Here is a 17,411-nt window from a genome sequence, read left to right on the forward strand (position 1 = left end):
GTCCAAATTTAGTCCTCAAGGGTCGGTATACTGCATGTTTTCCATTCAACAAGCCTGATCCAAATGATGGTTCATTAGCAGAACCTGTACAGAACTTTATGACATCCTGAGGAGGTAGTTGGCCCATTTGAATCAGCTGTGCTGGAGCAGAAACACATGTAAAACTGGCAGAACACCAGATGAGTCCAACGGAGAGCAACACAAATGGCTAATTAACCCAACATGCATGTTGTTGGGCTGCTGGAGGAAGCAGAGAACCAATGAACGCATTGGGAGAACAGCCAGGATTCAAACCCAACACCTGCTTGCAACTAATCCAGTGTGCAATTTGGGTTTTCCATTAAACATAATAAGGTTGTTTTTTTTTCTCTCTCTCTCTCGCTATTTAACTGACTTAATCAGATCTAAAAAAAAAAAATGCCAATAACTAGTTATGCGTCACTCTGTTGTCCAACTATAAAATCTTGCCACTTTTCCATGAAAAGCTAGGGAGTGCCGTCCTGACAATAAATGCATCAACAAGGACTTTGTTTGATTTTCAGGAAGAATCAAAGGTTAACAACTGGAGCTGCAGGAAAATATGCAGCTGAGCATTTTGGTAATGATGGTAATGGTTGTGATGAATCCACATTCACCTCTGTGTCAACTTTAGCATCTCTGTCATTAAACCCAGTTGTAGAAACGCTTGTGATTCATCTACTGTGCAGCTTTAATTAGGAAATTGGTACTGGCGTGAAAAAGACCGATCGGTGCTTTGAAACAGGAGTATTTTTAAGGGAGTGTGCAGGAATCCTGCCGGTCTGGTTGGACATTTATAGCTCAGCCTGCTGAATGATGGCTGGTGCTTCCTGCATCATAACACTGCCCTGTTCCTGCCTCCTCCTGTGCTTTATGGTCACAAGCAGAGTTATGAAGACGGGCTGTGGCTCTGACAGCCCAATCAAATGCTTAGATAAATATTTAAAGTCTCTTAAATTAAATATGAGGCAGGAAATACATACGAGATAAAAAATAAAGCTTCCAAATATGATCAGATGGGTTTGAAATGAGAACTGGATGGTTGTCTGACAAGCAAAAATAATTTTAAAAAAAAATCTTAAAACAACCATGAGCTGTTTATGGGTCTCACATCTGCTGTGGATAAACTAGAATAGGCAGAAAGTAGGTCAGAGGGACTAGTTAGCGACAGTTAGCCTGTCCCGTAACCTCACCTTAATATCTGGGAGCATCTGCCTCACTTTGAACGTCGTTCTGGATCCTGTCAACATCTTTCTGGGCTGTTTCAGAACCGACAACCAGGAAGAATCCAGGAGGGAAAACGTGTTCTGTCTGAGGCTAATGGTTACGGGTTAGCGTCCTGTTTCGTCCATCTGTTTCCAGCGGAGGAAAACCGTTAAAACGGCGTTGAACAGCGGCGGCCACCAGCAGTAGCAGCAGCAGCAGCCCGGCTTCTTCTTCTTCTTCTTCTTCTCCGCCTCCTCCTCCTCCAGCTGAGGTTTTCGGTGTGAACAAGCCAACTGTTCCAGCTCTTTTCATCGCTTTCTGTGCGGACAGCATCTGCCTCTCAACCCCGCACAGAGAGAAAAATAAAGAAAACAAGAGCACACCCTGCCTGAGAGCGGCCACAACTCACTGAGCTTAGTCACTCAAACCGAGAGATGTGTTCACGGGTTCCGGCCGGGACCCGTTCCGTTTTGTTTGTTTGTTCCTTCGCCATAGTGAAGCAGGGAGGACTGAAGGAGAGCGGGCTCTTAAAGAGACAGTGAGGCTGGACTCGGGGACAGTCTTCAGTCAGCATTCACAGAAAAACCCGCAGGAGACTGGATATGCTCTGGTCTCGCTTCTGTTTGGAACGAAAATCACGCTTTCGGGGGAGGTTAGCAGTCTTTCCTGATTTTTATAGACTCCCTGAACTCACCATCAGTCACCACAGAAGTTAATAGCTAAAGGCGGGTAGTAACTGGTGGCTACATTTACTCAAGTAACTATTTTGAAAAAATTAGTCATTTTACTACACTGCACATTTTACTTTCACTTGAGTAATATTTGCAGTAGTAATATGGCTACTGTTGAATAAAACTGAGTAAAAAAAAAATGTTTCATAATTTTTTTGTTGAAAAAAAAGCTTAGTAAAGTTTATTTTGCTTGAATTTGTTTTTCTTTGTTATTCAATTTAGTCTTTAAAATATCAGAAGTTGCACATAACTCAGTATTTGTCACATAATCACATCATCTCCAAATATCAGGTGTTATTACTTAACACTTATATGACTTATATGAAAAGTAGCCTTTTAATTATATACACAATGTTAATATTTGATTTATTTGGTTATATGGAATACTTGGTTATTGAGGATGATATAAATAACTTGCGGTACAATTTAATAAATTCAATGAAATTTTAAAATAGATGTGTACTCCTTCCTTTTACATAGTTTTATTTTCTTTTGGAGATCTCTGACTTGTTTCCCATCATAAAGTTCTTGGTTTAATGAAGATACTTTTACATTAAATCTGCAGGGGTGTAAATAATTTTGGGTTTAGCTACATATCCACCTGGTGGGATGTCTGACTTTGAATTATTCTAAAAATATTGATTAAAATTCACTTGAACATTTAATATTCAATACTTATTTGAAGATCTTAATGTATTATACGCATTCATTTATAAACATTCCCTATTATCAGAAAATACTTTCAGATTTTGTTGCGTTTTCTTTGAGTCACCAGCCACTCACTTCAAATTAAATTTACCGTTTTCTTCTCAGTTATGTACTAGAAGAAAATAAAGTTGAGATGACGACTAAATAACACATTTTCTGACCCTCCCCTTTAGCCTGTTCTCCGTGTCTCTCAGTGAAGCAGCAACACTTGAGTTTGTGTTTGCATCTGTGACAAACAGCAAAACAAAATAAAAATTAAAAGACAACTTTCAAACTCAACTTGATTCCAATCCAGAGTCAGCCAATAGATTTGGTTTGCTTGGGATCATGTCTTTATTTTTTCATCTTTTAATTAATTACTTGATTAAAATTTGTTATTTCCACCAATTTAATAGCTAAAACTGGTGAGTTAGCCATTTTAAAATATGAGTTAACATAGTTTGAGCATTATACCAGCTGTGGAGCACAGCGGTGGCGTTCGGATGGTTTGGGCCTGTTTGCATCCAGCAGAAGGATAACAGAAAATGTGCAACGTTCCCTGAAGAGAGAGGCGAGGATACATTTACAGAATGTTTTGTTGTTAAAACCATAAACAGTACTTTTCAAAAAGCTGACCAAATAAGCTTCAGCTAGATTCCCTTTGTACAGGATGTCCAAGTTTTCGTTTTTCAACATATTCTGCTTTATGTAAAATCAGACGCAGCCACAACTGGTATCTAAAGGAAGCCATTGTTGTTATACAGGAATGAATGTCAATTCATTTCTGTATGACATTCTGTATGAAAAAACAACCAAATAATTATGATAATGTTCCATCTGCAGCCTGTTTTCTTACCTTACTGTGATCCTCAGACAAATCCGTGCAGGAATCTTTTCCCTCTCATTCACAGCAGTGCAAGGAACCAAGACTGCAGGCGTTTCAGGAAATCCTTCCCAGGAAGAAAAGGGAAAGTTTGAGTAATCCTGGGCTCTGCTGAGCAGGTGAGGAGTCGGCGTCCCAGTCAACTAATATAGAGGTCTGGATTTTTTTTTTTAAACCACATGGGAAGCTGTTTAATATTGCATCAGGGTTTCCGATTTCTCTAATACATAAAACAGTTACAGACACAGGAGCGTGGATTATCTGAGCTGGGAGATATTCACTAATGTATTATGCAGGAAGGTTAAGATAAAACAGAACGACAAGGAGAGCAAATAAGAGAAAAGTTTAGCAATAGAAACACTTCCAGGTGATCAATTTCTTCAGAAATATCTTAGGATTTAGATCAATTTAGATCAATTTAGATCAATTTCTTCAGAAATATCTTAGGATTTAGATGAAAGCCAAACTGGAGAGTCTATAATGTTTTAACAAGTTGGATTACAGCCACAAATTACATTTATTTTATTTTATTTACTGGTTTGCTTTAACATCTGGTAGAAAAAGACTTTTTTTTTTTTTAAACTTTGGTAAGTTTACTTTACAGCTAAACTTACTATTTATCCAAAATTCAAATTTCAAGGTTTGCTGTTTTGGATTAAAATGACAAAATGGAGCTACTCAACAAAAACAGGAGAGAGACAAAAAGATCCTTGAAATACAATGAGAATTTATTCAAACGGTGCAAAAAAAATAATCATAATACCTAACATAAAATCTGATGTTCTTTCTATCCAGATTGCACTTTCACACAGCCTTTTAGTGCCTCTTTTTTAAAACAAACCAAAAAAAAAATTAAAGATAGAAAAATCAAAACAGAACAAATTACAACAAAGAACAAAAATCAGGTTAAAGTAACGCACGAATTTGGTAAAATGGTTCGCCATTTACATGCAACAGTTCCAGTCCCATGCAGCTCGGAGGTGTTTCCCGTTGCCCCCAAATAAAAGATCATAGAAAAATATAATCGAGTCGACGGTGTTGCAAACTAATGCGGAGCCATTTCTCTTCTTGTTCTGAGGAAATGAGCAGAGTCAAAATAAAAATAAAAAACTGAAGCACGGACTGATGGCTGCAGCATGAAAAATGAAACGTTCACAAATTTAGAAAGCAACAAACAAAAGCCGGACTTCTAGACAATTAGCCAGAAAGAACATCCTAAATGATCTCAACTAAACTTCCTACAAGGAAACCAATTTGAAAGAACAGAAAAAAAAATCTCACTATAAATATATAGATATATTTTTTCTCAAATTGTTTTGTCAGTATTAAGGAAATTTTTCTCAATGAGAGGAGCCTCAAGTATCAAAAAGGCCCATGTGGGGGTTTCCTTCAACAGCCCAAACATTTCCACCCCCAGATCCAGGCTCTTTCCAAGCTTATTCTCAGAACTGTGGAAGTTTCCAACAAAATACATTCTTACCCTTTTAAAAACACTGTAAAACTTTGGGCTTACAAAAATAACTCGGAACATATTTATACAACCTCACAAGCGCTTCTGTTTGTCGTCTTAAATATATATAGATATATATATATATAAAAAAAAAGGTTTGCAGGCTGTAAAAACTGAGTTTGGGAGATAATTATTACTTTGGAGGAAAGGAGAGAACAGAGAAAAAAAAGCAAGTTTTTCTCCCCAACAAAAGATTTATTCATGTATCAGTTAAAATCCTACATTACCAACACATGCTGACACACATTCACACCGACGACGGTTGCGTTTCATTGAAAATTGAGCAGCTTTAGCAACATCTTGCTATTAAATAGTGTTTAAACAACACTAATAAAAACACACCTTATTATCCGTTTAATGGGGGGTTTAGTGTTTGTAGTTAGAGCAGCAGGGCCAGAGTCCACACGGAAAACAAGACAGGAGCACCCTCTAGTGGGCAAGGCAGTGAATTGCATACTATTTTGTGCTTTTCTACCAACCTCAATGAGAGAAGACTGAATAAGCAGAGCAACTGGAGTCCAACATCATGGCTTCTTGTAGTGAAACGATGAAACAGCAAGACGTGAGAACCACAACAGTCTTGAACTCAAAGTAACAAGGAAGACTCAAATAAATCCACCCAATTATCAGCTTATTTCCAGCGCTTGATAGACATGACGAGGGTGTAGCTTTCAAAGGGATCGATGATAGTTTAAAATTGTGCAATTATTTGCTTGGTTTAGCGGTCAGCAGTGAACTGGAAGGAATAAAAGCCTCCAGTTTGAGCCCCGTACTTCCAGGCGGCAGTGTCTGCAGAGACAGAGGGGGGAAACAAAAAATCCAGAAAACATCTGGAAAAGTAAATAAAACGCCTTCAGCCTCTCAGTAAATTATCTGAGGTGGTTTTCATTTGACCTAAGCAAGGAGGAAACAGGAATTCTTAGAAATCTTGTATTATTTCAAAATAATCGCTATATTTTTAGTTTAAGCTTCGATAAACCCAGTGTCTGATTTATTTAGTGTTTGTTCTTCATTAGGTGCAAAAAGCATTTAAAACAGCCAGTGTAGCAGCTGACAGAAGACTGAAAACAGAAGGAAAACTTTCCCACACCTTTGAAATTCACCTGCAGCACCTGAAACCTGCTTTCCACACAGACACGATCCGTTCCCTCCTGCAGCAGCTTTAAAAGTCAACACGTCTAAGTTCAGGACTGCCGTTTGCATGTTTTTGTTCTGTTATCCTGCGCGGAAAAGTTGCGTCTGTCAAGAGTCAGGGAAAAAAAAACCAACTACCTATTTCACTTCCAGAGTGGGTGAGTAGCGTCACAGATCTCAGCCGGTGCTATTGCTTTTATTTACAGCGCCTTGTGCAAAAGTATCCAAACCCCTTCAACTGGTTCCAAGACCTGAAACTTCTGTTCATTTTATTGGGATTTTATGTGAAAGAGAAAGCAGCATGTAATTATGAGCTGGAGGGAAAATAATATATGATTTTCAATGTATTGTATTCAGCACTCCTTTACTGTGATACTCCTAACTAAAACACACAACAAACAATTACATTTAACCACTGATGGCCCAGAAAATGAGATAATTAATCAGAGAAGAGGCCAAGAGGCAACATGGCAACTCTGTTTACAGAGAATTGTGACCTTTATGGAAGCGTGGCATAAAGAAAGTCATCGTTTTATCAAATGGAGAAACAAGAAAAAGCACACACAGCTGAACACTGCCACTGTTAAACACAATGGTTGCGGTATGATGCTGTGGGAATGCTTTTCTTCAACAGCAACAGGAAGCTGATGGAAATAACGGAGCCAAATACAAAGTAATCCTGGAGAGAGCATTTATAGTTACCCTAGAAAGACTCAATCAACACATACTCCTGTGTTAAAATGGCCTAGTCAAAGCCTGGACCTGACTCAAACTCTTCATCCCATCTGACCTTGCAAAGAACAACAACGGGCAAATTTTAGTTTCCAGATATGCAAAGCTGAAAGAAAATCCGCAACTGCAGGATGAGCATCGCTTTTCAAACCCTGCACCGTTTTTAACGTCTGTTGCTCCATGACCTAAAATCCCAATGAAGACAAATCAAAGTTTGTGGTTCTAAGCTGAGAAAACATGGGGCTTCAATACTTCTGCAAAGCAGCTTGGCTGTGCCGAACCTGCTGACATCTTCCAGATCCAGTTTTCATCTGATTGAGTTAAAATAAGAAAAAAAAAAGGGGGGCGGGGAATTTATTGCAGGGGTGCCGATTGTTGCGTTTTAGCACCGCAGCAGCGTCTTTCTGCACGTCGAGCGATAAACAGTAGTTTCAGTTTGCATAATGCAAATATTGAGTAGAAGCAATCCGACGAGGACAGAGGCATCCAGTAACAGTAAGGTCATAACCGTAACACTGATGTTGGACTAAACATGTGAAGCGGAGACAGTTGTGCCTTCTCCGGTTGTGCTTGCATCACTGCTAGTTGTCTGCATGAGTGTTATATACGATGCCTGCAGTTTACATTCCCTCCACTAGGAGGAGACAGTAGCCAGGTGTTTAACTCTTACCGAGGAGGAGAGTCGACCCGAGTGAAGCTGACCCCTCACCACCTCTTCAAATGAAACAGAATCAGTGTCACCAAAACGGTTGTTTGTGCAGCCGTCATTTTAAAGACATTAATAAATGTTTCCTGAGGTCATAGGTCAACCAGTCAGATCATATTGACAAAATCAAACTTAATATGGTGTCAATCAACTGTGATACGTTTGTGCAGCACACAGTTTTGTTTGTGCCATTACAATTTTTAAGATTTAAAAAAGAAATTCTCACAAGTCACTAGAGATCAACATTTATGCCACAACGTTTAAAGAAATATTAATGTTTTCAGGGGTCATCAGGTCAACCAGGCTGCCCAGGTTTACAAAATCAAACTAATTTGGTGTCAAACAACTGTGGCAAAAAAATAAATAAAAATAGTTGCACAAACAAGCAACCAGCAGGTTGATCTCAGAACTTTTTAAGCCTTAAAAATAAAAGACAAAACAACACTTTTTGCTGCACGAACCAGCAAATGTAGCATAGCTGATTTGACACCATGTTTCCTTTGGTTCTGTAAATGTGGACTAGTTGACCTTTGATGACCTCTGGAAACATTCATTAATATCTTTAAAATGATAGCGGCACAAACGGAAATTTGTGCTGCACAAAAATGTAACATTTGACACAAATTTTTGTTTAATTAGAAGAAGTGGGATTTGGGCATAACTTCACTCCGGTGAAGAGTTGAAGTCCATACACACTCACACACACGCATACACACACACACACACGCACACACACACACACACACACACACACTCAACAGCTGCATAAAGAGCAAAAACGTAACAGAATTGCAGTCAGTTTCTTCGACGGTCTATTCCCCAGTTTCTTCTCGTCGCCTTCAACAGGAAGTGACACGGTAAGGGGTCGTTCCCCGTTCTGTTCAACTGAAACACAAAAAGGCCACTCTTCGCTCAGAAGCGGTGGATGACTGGCTCCGCCTCCCTCTTCCTCAGCTCCTCTCGGTAGCAGTATGAGCAGTAGTTCCCCGTCTCCGGGTGGCCGTAGTAGTTGCAGCTGGGTGTCCGACAGCGGCTGGACTGCAGGCCGGCCAGGCCGCCCGCGCTGCCCAGAGAGTAGTGTCTGATGGGGGGCTGCCCGCTCTGACAGTCCAGGCCGGCGTTCAGCTCCCGGAAACCGTTGGTGTAGCCGCCGACGATGGGCTCAGCGCCGGGGTAATCGGGCGGGTCAAACTCCGGCGGGTAAGAGGGGGCGAGCCGGGAGGGGCTGAGGGACGAGGGGATGTACTGCGGGTGGGAGGGACCCGGCGCGGTGGAGCAGTGGCGGGGCAGCGTCGCGTAGGCGGGGAGGCCCGGGTAAGAGGCGGCCGGAGAGCCGCCGGCCAGTTGGCGCCGTGCGTCCAGGTGGCCGTGCATGTGGAGGTGCTGAGTCAGCGGCGTCGGCACGTGGGTCTGGTCGATGAACGACGGGCGAGGGATGGGGATGACCGCAGAGTAGAGGGAGGGGCTCAGCGGCGTGGGGTTGAAGGAGGGCGGTAAGGACTCCGTCAGCTCCTCTTTGGCGTCAAACGGCCGGTAGCTCAGCTCCTCCTTCTTCGGCAGCTGGAGGTTATTGGCGACGCCTTTCCGCTCGGCGTCGCGCCGCTGCTGCTCCTGCTCAGCGCGGAAGCGGTCCTCGGCGTCGGAGAGGTAGCGCTGGATCATCTCCTCCTGGAAGGGCTGGCGGTTGCTGGTGGTGAGGAGGCTGGCAAAGATGAGCTTCCTCTCGCCCTGCATGGCGGCCCGCAGGATGCCCAGGCTCACCTTCACGTCGGCGCTGTACTTGTAGTGCTCACTCTCTGTGCTGCTGCTGCCGCCGCTGCTGCTCATGCTGCTCATGGTACCCAGGAGGCGCTCGCTGCCCGACGACGGCGATCCCTTCCCGGAGTCCTCCGAGGCCTGGGCGGACGGCGAACTGTCCTTGCTGCCCTTCCTGCCCTTGAGCGAGCCCTTCTTCTTCTCCCCACCTTCCGGTTTGGCGCCGGCCGCTCCGGCGTTCTTCCCCGTCATCAGTCCGCCGACGTTCTTCTTCAGCTTGCTGCCCAGCGTCTTCCCAAAACTGCCGAGCTTGTTTGCCACAGAGTCCGCCCTCTTCTTGTCCTTGTCTTTATCCTTCTTGGTTTTGTCCTTCCCGCCTGTCCCGGCGCCGGCGGACCCACTGCTGGAGGAGCTGGAGGAAGAAGACGAGCTGTTTTTGGCCAACGAGCTGCTGCCGTTGGCGGTGGAGCCCGCTGTTGCATCTCCGTTGCCGTTGGAGCTGCTGCTGACCGACTCCTTGTCCGACTCTCCGGAGTCGGGAGGCGTTCGGGCGTCCTCTCCAGCGGACGCTGTGGGGGATTCGGGCTGGGCCAGAGGGGCTTGCTGCAGGCAAACCAAGCAGAAAAACACTTAGTGCACCAGATTAACGTTTCAATTTAACTTTAGCTCTGGTTTTAGCTCAGTGAGAGAAGAAAAATAAACAGATGTAAAGAAATAACACATGTTAAATAACCGTGTCCCAATAAGCAATTAGCGTTTACAGACAAGTTTAATAAATTTATTAAAAGCAGATCTGGGTGCATCAAACCCTGTTGTAAATACAACAATTGTATTTATTTAGTCATTTGTGTTGCAGCCATTATTTTAAATTGAAAGATTTTAATTTGTCTAGACTGATTTTATCCTGATTAAAAACAAAAAACCTACATCTGCAACTGCAGTCGTGTGCCTCACAAAATCAGTTCAGGAGCCACAAATGGCCCCCGGGCCACACTTTGGACCCCCTGGCTTTAGAAAAAGGAGACGAATGATGAAGAAGATCAAACCAGAACATCTAAACCTCGATTCACTCTCTGAATCTGACGATTCACGTTCGTCAGATTTTCTATAATCTGAAAGTTTAGAAGAATGAACTCAGACAAAAACAGAAGTTTTGGAGTTTTTTATTTGGTCAACAAAATGTTGACGTTTTTAAATCCACCGTCTCTTTCAGGTCGGATCCACCTTGATCAGAATTAATTTGTGTCCTGAATCAGAGGTGTGGCTTTTGCTGATAATTTAAAGGAAATGCATGTAAACATGTGAAGGTGTGCTCTGTGAAAGGGAAGCAGAACTGGTCTGTCGATCTCTCATCCTGTGAGACAGGAAGGCCGACAGCGAACTGCTGAGCCTGTGGCTTAATGAGGGAGGCAGCAACATCTCATTAGAACCTGGCGCTGATCCATTCTGAGTGCTCAGAAAACTCAACACTACGTTTGATTGTTTTTAGACTCAGCACACACGCAAGTGCAACTTCTGTGTTTTTAAGGGAATTTTACAACACTGCACATGTTGCAAACATGACATGCATGAAAGCGCACGTCATGTTTGGATTCATTCATTTTACGCCCATATAAACGATACATTTGGACTTTTTATTCAAAGATTTTGTCACACTTAAACACAGCTGCTGACATAAACGATTTACTTTGGTTTGTTTTGAACAGGACCAGGTGAGTTTGACGAAGCAGCTCGTTTTTACCTCACATGGCAGCGGCAGCCAGGTAACCGTCAGGTAGGTGTGTAACATCTGGAGCTTGGCCTCCAACGAGAGCGCCACACTGGGAGGAAAAAACAGATAAACAAGTTCAGTTCTGAGACGGATTCTGCTGCTACATGTCCACCGTCACCACATGAGGAACGACTGCTGCAACCGGCTGGGCTTCTGAGATTACAGAAAAAAACGTAATAAAACTGGCTGAACACATAATAAATGATCCGGATTGAATCTGAATCTACAGAGTCAGTGTGCTGATCTGATTATATATTTCTATAAATAAATTACACCTGTTAGTATTTAGGGAGGAAACAAACAATTGGATCAATTGCTTATTAAACTAATCATCAACTAATTTAATAATCGATTAATCCTTAACTGGAGTCCACAGACTCTAAAAAAAGGCCTTTTGTTAAAAGAACAACAAACTCAGAGCAGATAATTGTAAAAAAAATATACACATATAATTTTTTTCCATTTAAAACAACAATAAAAAACTTTTGTAAATATGTTCTTCCCAGAAATCAAATGGCAGTTTTAGCTTACTCAGGGTTAAGTTCTGTAAAAATAAAAGAAATCTGTCTTTAAGCACATTTTGTTATCCAATTACAAACCAGTAAACCAAAAACAATCAACAGATCAGCCCTGAACAGCCAAAACACCGTACTGTTGTCAAGCCAAAGAGAAAGAAAAAAAATGCTGTCATGGCATTTTAGCCAAAAATAAAAAAATATATCAAATCATTTGTTTGCATCTTTTATGTATTTCTAAAAAATGAATGAAAAATCTGCATAAAGTGGCAATTTTATTATTCTATTAATCATTAGTTGCATTAGTTTGTTCTGTAAAATGGTTTGTTTCTGAGCTTCTAACATTTCAATACATTTAATAAAACACAGTGAGAGAAAATAGATCCTAATGTCTCGGATTCACATTCTGCAATAAACCTTCATCTCCATGACCTTTAAACACACTCAGATGAGACAGTCACCACCAGCAGCTGAGTTAATAAGGTTCTTTTTCCACAGAGCTGCTATTTTTGGCGCTTGCACCTCTGGTTCATTCACTCAAAGTATTTACGGCTAATCTCATTGTCACCGTCGGTGGGTATCTGTAATCTGGCGTCAGCGGCCAATCTCTGCACGCCTCCGCCTGCTGCTGAAAGCGCCGCCGCTGTTTACGGGCCTCCGAGCCGCTGGCATGTGACGCAGCATTTTGTTGGCGTCGTTTGTGACCTTTCTATAGAAGGACCATGTGAGCGGACGGGTTCATTCTGTGCGTTTACCTCGCCAGCATCACGTTGTCTGTGTCATCCTTTCCCCATTCCCAGTCCTTCCCAGGATCCACAGCAAAGTGCAGAGGCAGCATTTTGTGCTCCGAGTCGGTGAGTGGAATCACAACTGCTGGTAGAAAAAGACAAAAAAATGAATAAAACTGTGTTGCAGTTTTATTCCTCACTAATCCAGGATATTTAAATTTGACCAGATTTTGAGCAGAAATACCAACACCCCCCCTCTAATTAAACATGAGCAGGTAGGGCTTTCACAGTAATCAATAAATAAATTAATCGCATTATAAACAGAAACAAACTGAATGACTTTCACTGACCTGATTTATCGTTTGGATTATAAAAGTCTTCAGTTTGGTAGTTTGGTCTCAACTAGCCCTTTTTTGAGGGGTGATTTTGTTTACAAAGTCTTCAAATTAATTTTATTTGTCATTTTGTTTATTTAAAATGTCTTCCAGTTCATTTAAAGTTTACTGATCTTTGAGAATGCGTTCTTGCATTACATTACTTAAAAAATGGTCTCACCACGACAATATTATAATTTATCACAATAACTTCTGGAACAATTTACCGTCCAGCAAAAATGTGTTATTGTGACCGGCCTATGTCCATTTATCATCCACATCCCAACGTAATAAAGAAACCATGTCACTGATCACACATTCTGGACCCGTCTACGTCTAAGCATGAGCATTTGCAAATATACTGACAGGAAATTGCCAAGATTCTAATTTGTTTGGCACAATTATGGCATCTTTTTTAGGATTTTTAAAGTAATCTATGGAGTTGTATTCAAATAAATGAAGACTTGCCTTCATCTTCCTGCTTTTAATTTTATAAAACTGTGTTGTTTCAAGTATTTTTTATTAGTTTTAGATATTTACAGTATACAGTGGTATAATAAATGATTAAAAAAACATTTGTTAGACATCTTGGTGGATTTCACTCTGAATTTTTTTCCCCCCCCAACTCTGATTTTATGTCTTTATGTGATTGAAGAGCTAATATACAATAACAGAATTTACAAACGAAAATAATACGTGTAAATCTGCAGAGTTCAGGTTGTGTTGAACCTGAACCTGACATCACATAAGGCAATACTAATGGCTTTTATTGGGAAATGTATATATATTTTTTAATTTATACTCTGGACCTTGAAACCTGGCATCTGAACAGAGCTGTGCCGGTTTCAGAGCCGCTGCAGACGTCAGGGGCCTCACCTTGATCTTTGGAGGTGTCCTTCTGCTCCATGGAGACCAGGGCAGAGAAGTGAGCCTGATCGTACGCCAGGACCAGCGGAGAGCGATGGCACTTGGCAGCTGGCACCTCCAGCGGTAGGTAGATGCCTCCAAACGGGATGGGAGCAAAGGCTGCGGCACAGAGAGGGGCACCGGGAACATTAGATGACACAAAACAAAAGGAATAATTAATAATAAATGAAAGCAGACAGATGTTCCTCCATTTTTTTGTGGAAACAAGGTCAGTAGTGTGTTGAAAGGTAAGGAAATAATTATAATATTGGTAAATATTGGTTATTGATGGTGGTGTCCTGACTGTCATATAACCTCATTAAGCTACTGCAGCAGTGGAAACACAGTTATCCTATTAGCTGGAAACGGTATCAGTATCGCTTAATTGTCATGTGTGAAAAATACAAAACGACGAAACCGTGACATACATGTGATAATTTCATACATGTGATAATTTCATACATGTCTAGAGTGGAAGTGAAGTGTGGCGGCCCCCTGCCTGATTCCCTCCAGGCTAAAAAGCATTAATAGGTGGAGGTTCTGCTGCACCAACCTTCTCCTCCAGAGTCCCTCAGCATGGTGTCGGCCACCACCACGATGGGCCTTCTGAGGACGTGAGCCAGGACGAAGACGTGAAACTCCTCTAAGCTCTCATAGACCGGCTCGTCAGACGATTCCGCCCTGCAGAAAGCAACAACAAACACAAACAAACAGCTGTTTACTCTGGAACTGACCCAGACCGCGTAAAAAAGCGATTCATTAAAAAGCATGGCCGCTCGGCTGTTTAGGCGTCTCAGAGGACATGTCACAGTGACGCGCCGCAGTTGTTTGTTCGTGGAAAACAAGCAGCGTGTGACTAAGTGGCGTGGGTTAACAGTCGGTGCATTGTCCGTGCCAGACCTTACCCGTTGGTGCCGTTGGTGCTGTAGTGGATTCTTGGCTCGCTGGAGGCCAGCTTCAACAGCTCGTTCCACTCTTTCTGCCACTCCTCCTCCGTGTACACCAGCCCGGACTGAGATGGGGGGGGGGGGGGAACGAAGGACACAGCTTTGTCATTTAGAGAGACGGTGTCGAATGTCACAGAAGCATGCGCCGACGTTCCTGCGTCTTACCACGAGGCTACAAACTGACAACTGAGCCTGTGCTGCTCAGACAGCAGCGCCAGAGTTTCTCATGGAAAATAAACGCTGCAGGAGCCGCAGCGGCCGTTGAAGAACGACCAGATATTAAGCAGTTATTGGTATGGCCTCTGCTCTGTGGGCGTCTGGTCGGCACGCCGGCTGCCGCCATGTTAAATAACACACTTGTTGCACCACAAAGCTTGCTTTCATACCAAAAAAACTACAGTCTAGAAAAAACTGAAAACAACCCCAAACAGCCTGGTTTTGTTTTGGAGTCACAGTACAGAACATTTACAGCCTTATGAGAGGATCAGGAGTTACAGCCGCCTGTCGAGAATACTGTTAAACAACCATCAGCATGTTAATAATGTGGGTCAAATTAAAAAATAACTGCAGGAATGTCTAAAAGGAGAAAAGATTTGATGTTCTGCATACAGTTTAACAGGGCCGGAACAATTAATCATTGAAATAATCATAAGCTAGATTAGTAATCGATTACTCACTAACTGGAGTGCATAGGCTCAAAAAAGGCCATTTGCTGAAAGAACAACATTATCACAGCAGTAAACTGATCAAAAAATATATTTTGCACTTAAGTAAAAAAAAAACATTTTATTTTATGTCTATATGTATGTTCTACCCATTTTTCAGATTTGCAAAGTGTTTCTACACTTTACCTTTAAATTCCTGCTCACATTTATAGCAACTATTGGGCTTTGGCCCAACTACTGAAATCCCTGATATGCAGCCAAGCCTTGTTAAATATGGATGCTGCATTGCTGAAGCAGCTGGTGATGAATAATGTACCTGAAAGTTTGGGTTTTAATTGCATAAAAACACAGTTTTAAGCTCCGGGAGCAGTTTTCTCTCGCAGGTTGAGGCAGATTCTTTTATCTGAGGCTCATTACTGACGCAGTTTGTAGTTTTGTGTAAAGTGGGGGTTTCCAAACTTTTGGTCACGTGGATCAAAATTGTCGAGACAAAAGTGAACAACTAAAATCAAACAAAAAAAAGTCAACCAATGTTTTTTTTTTTACTAAATGGATGTTATTTATGGTAACTCAAAAACTGAGCTTTCTTTTCACTATGACTTCAGCCAGACAATAGCTGAGTAAATGTGTCTCGGTCAGGGTAACGCACCTCTTTGTTCTGCTGGGTCTGCTGCCACCTCCACCTGCGCTTCAGAGCTTCTCTCTCCAGGCCGTGATCCATCAGCGCATACAGAGACTTCCGCAGCATCAGGTCACGATCATGGAAGCCCCACATTCCTGGATCAGAAACGCACAACATTTTTGTTTTTCTCTCCTACATAAAACATAAGAGAATCAGAAATTCTACAAATGTAGGGCTGCATTTATGTTTTTCAGACAAGACGTTAAGCTGGTGAGCAGAACAGGGTCTAGACTGATGTGTCCACATCAGCTGTGGCCTTATTAATTTCTCTGAACTGCATTCCTAAGAGGGCCACAAAGGGGAGGTGGATGCGCTCAGCAACACTGCAATTAGTTCTTCAGTCAACAGCGAAGCTCTCCTGCTGAATGCTAATGGAGAGGGAACCCGAACGCTACTGGAAGGGCTGAGACTCACCGAGCGAGGCGGCGTGCAACAGGCAGTTTCCGTCTCCGCTCGTCGCCAGCGGCAACAGATTCTGACAGTTTGGAACCACTTTCGTCCACCAGTTCAGTCGCCCTGCAGGCAGAGAATTCGACTTTAACCCCTGTGTTTAAGGAAGCGTGCACCTTTATGAGTCACGTGAGTGAAAGTCTGACCGGCGTTCTCCAGGGCCACCATCATGGACTGCTCAATCAGGTCCCTCTCGATGAAGCTGCGGAAGTCGTCCCTGTACACAGTGAGGTCCGGTAGCTGGAAAGTGCAGAGCGGCGTGTCGAGGAGCGGCTCGCTGCTGCTGCCGCCGGTGCTGGAGACGTGAGAGCGGGCCAGCGAAACGATGGTGGAACTGGCGTGAGAAATGCCCCTCGACAGACGCTTCTCTGACGCCGCTGAAACGCAACGGCAGAGAGGAAACGATGGGAAGTAAACCTTGAAACTGTTACAGTTTTACAATTAAATATGCAGTTTACTGTATTATTTTTAATAATGCAGTTTATTAAAAGATGGAAAGGTTAAAAACTTTGTGGGGGTTATATTGTTCAGGTTTTCTAATAAAAATTGAAGGATGTAAAGTTTAGTGGAAGGAAAAAGTTGGGTAGAAAAGGAACAGAAATAGTTCAAACAGACTGGACTTTGATCTACCATCGGTCCAGACTGTGAAAACTAAAAATAGCCGTTTTAAAATAGTTTTTTATTTTTACTTCTGTTATAAACTGTTAAACATAATCATCAAAGTTACTAGAAATATGTTGGCTGAGGTGCATAAATCTGTGTGTAATTCATGTATGCAACATAATTTTTGCTTTTTGAATTACTAAATTAATTAACTTTTTCATGATATTTTATTTTACTGAATCTGCAATACTTCCCTGTTTCTAACTTTGATTGTTTTACACTGTATTGTAGTTTAGATCGAGCCCAAAAACTTCAACCCAACCTGAGCCAGTCGACATCGAGTCTCAGCTCGATGCAAACCAACTAATTAACCTTCATTATAGGCCTGAGGCCGAAGTAAACCCGACA

General features: G+C 42.1%; 2 protein-coding genes across 3 annotated transcripts in view; both read right to left on the minus strand.

Moving 5' to 3' along the window:
* Window positions 1-1,826, minus strand: part of mtmr11 (myotubularin related protein 11) — a 34,346-nt gene extending 32,520 nt beyond the window's left edge. The window contains exon 1 of the mRNA XM_008430744.3: window positions 1,212-1,826. Coding sequence (XP_008428966.1) covers window positions 1,212-1,268 — 57 coding nt within the window. The 5' untranslated portion in view covers window positions 1,269-1,826. The remainder of the gene's footprint in view (window positions 1-1,211) is intronic.
* Window positions 1,827-4,232: 2,406 nt separating this feature from the next.
* Window positions 4,233-17,411, minus strand: part of otud7b (OTU deubiquitinase 7B) — a 40,778-nt gene continuing 27,599 nt past the window's right edge. The window contains exons 4-12 of one of the 2 annotated variants that reach the window (XM_008430745.3): window positions 16,547-16,777; window positions 16,365-16,466; window positions 15,918-16,045; window positions 14,562-14,668; window positions 14,210-14,337; window positions 13,627-13,776; window positions 12,404-12,521; window positions 11,104-11,182; window positions 4,233-9,965 (exon numbers count right to left, since the gene is read on the minus strand). In XM_008430745.3, coding sequence (XP_008428967.1) covers window positions 8,520-9,965; window positions 11,104-11,182; window positions 12,404-12,521; window positions 13,627-13,776; window positions 14,210-14,337; window positions 14,562-14,668; window positions 15,918-16,045; window positions 16,365-16,466; window positions 16,547-16,777 — 2,489 coding nt within the window. In that variant the 3' untranslated portion in view covers window positions 4,233-8,519. The remainder of the gene's footprint in view (window positions 9,966-11,103; window positions 11,183-12,403; window positions 12,522-13,626; window positions 13,777-14,209; window positions 14,338-14,561; window positions 14,669-15,917; window positions 16,046-16,364; window positions 16,467-16,546; window positions 16,778-17,411) is intronic. The other variant, XM_008430746.3, reaches the window with a different exon arrangement.

This window comes from Poecilia reticulata, chromosome 16 (genome assembly GCF_904066995.2).
Source record: "Poecilia reticulata chromosome 16, P_reticulata-male-v2, whole genome shotgun sequence".
Classification (NCBI taxonomy): Eukaryota; Metazoa; Chordata; class Actinopteri; order Cyprinodontiformes; family Poeciliidae; genus Poecilia; species Poecilia reticulata.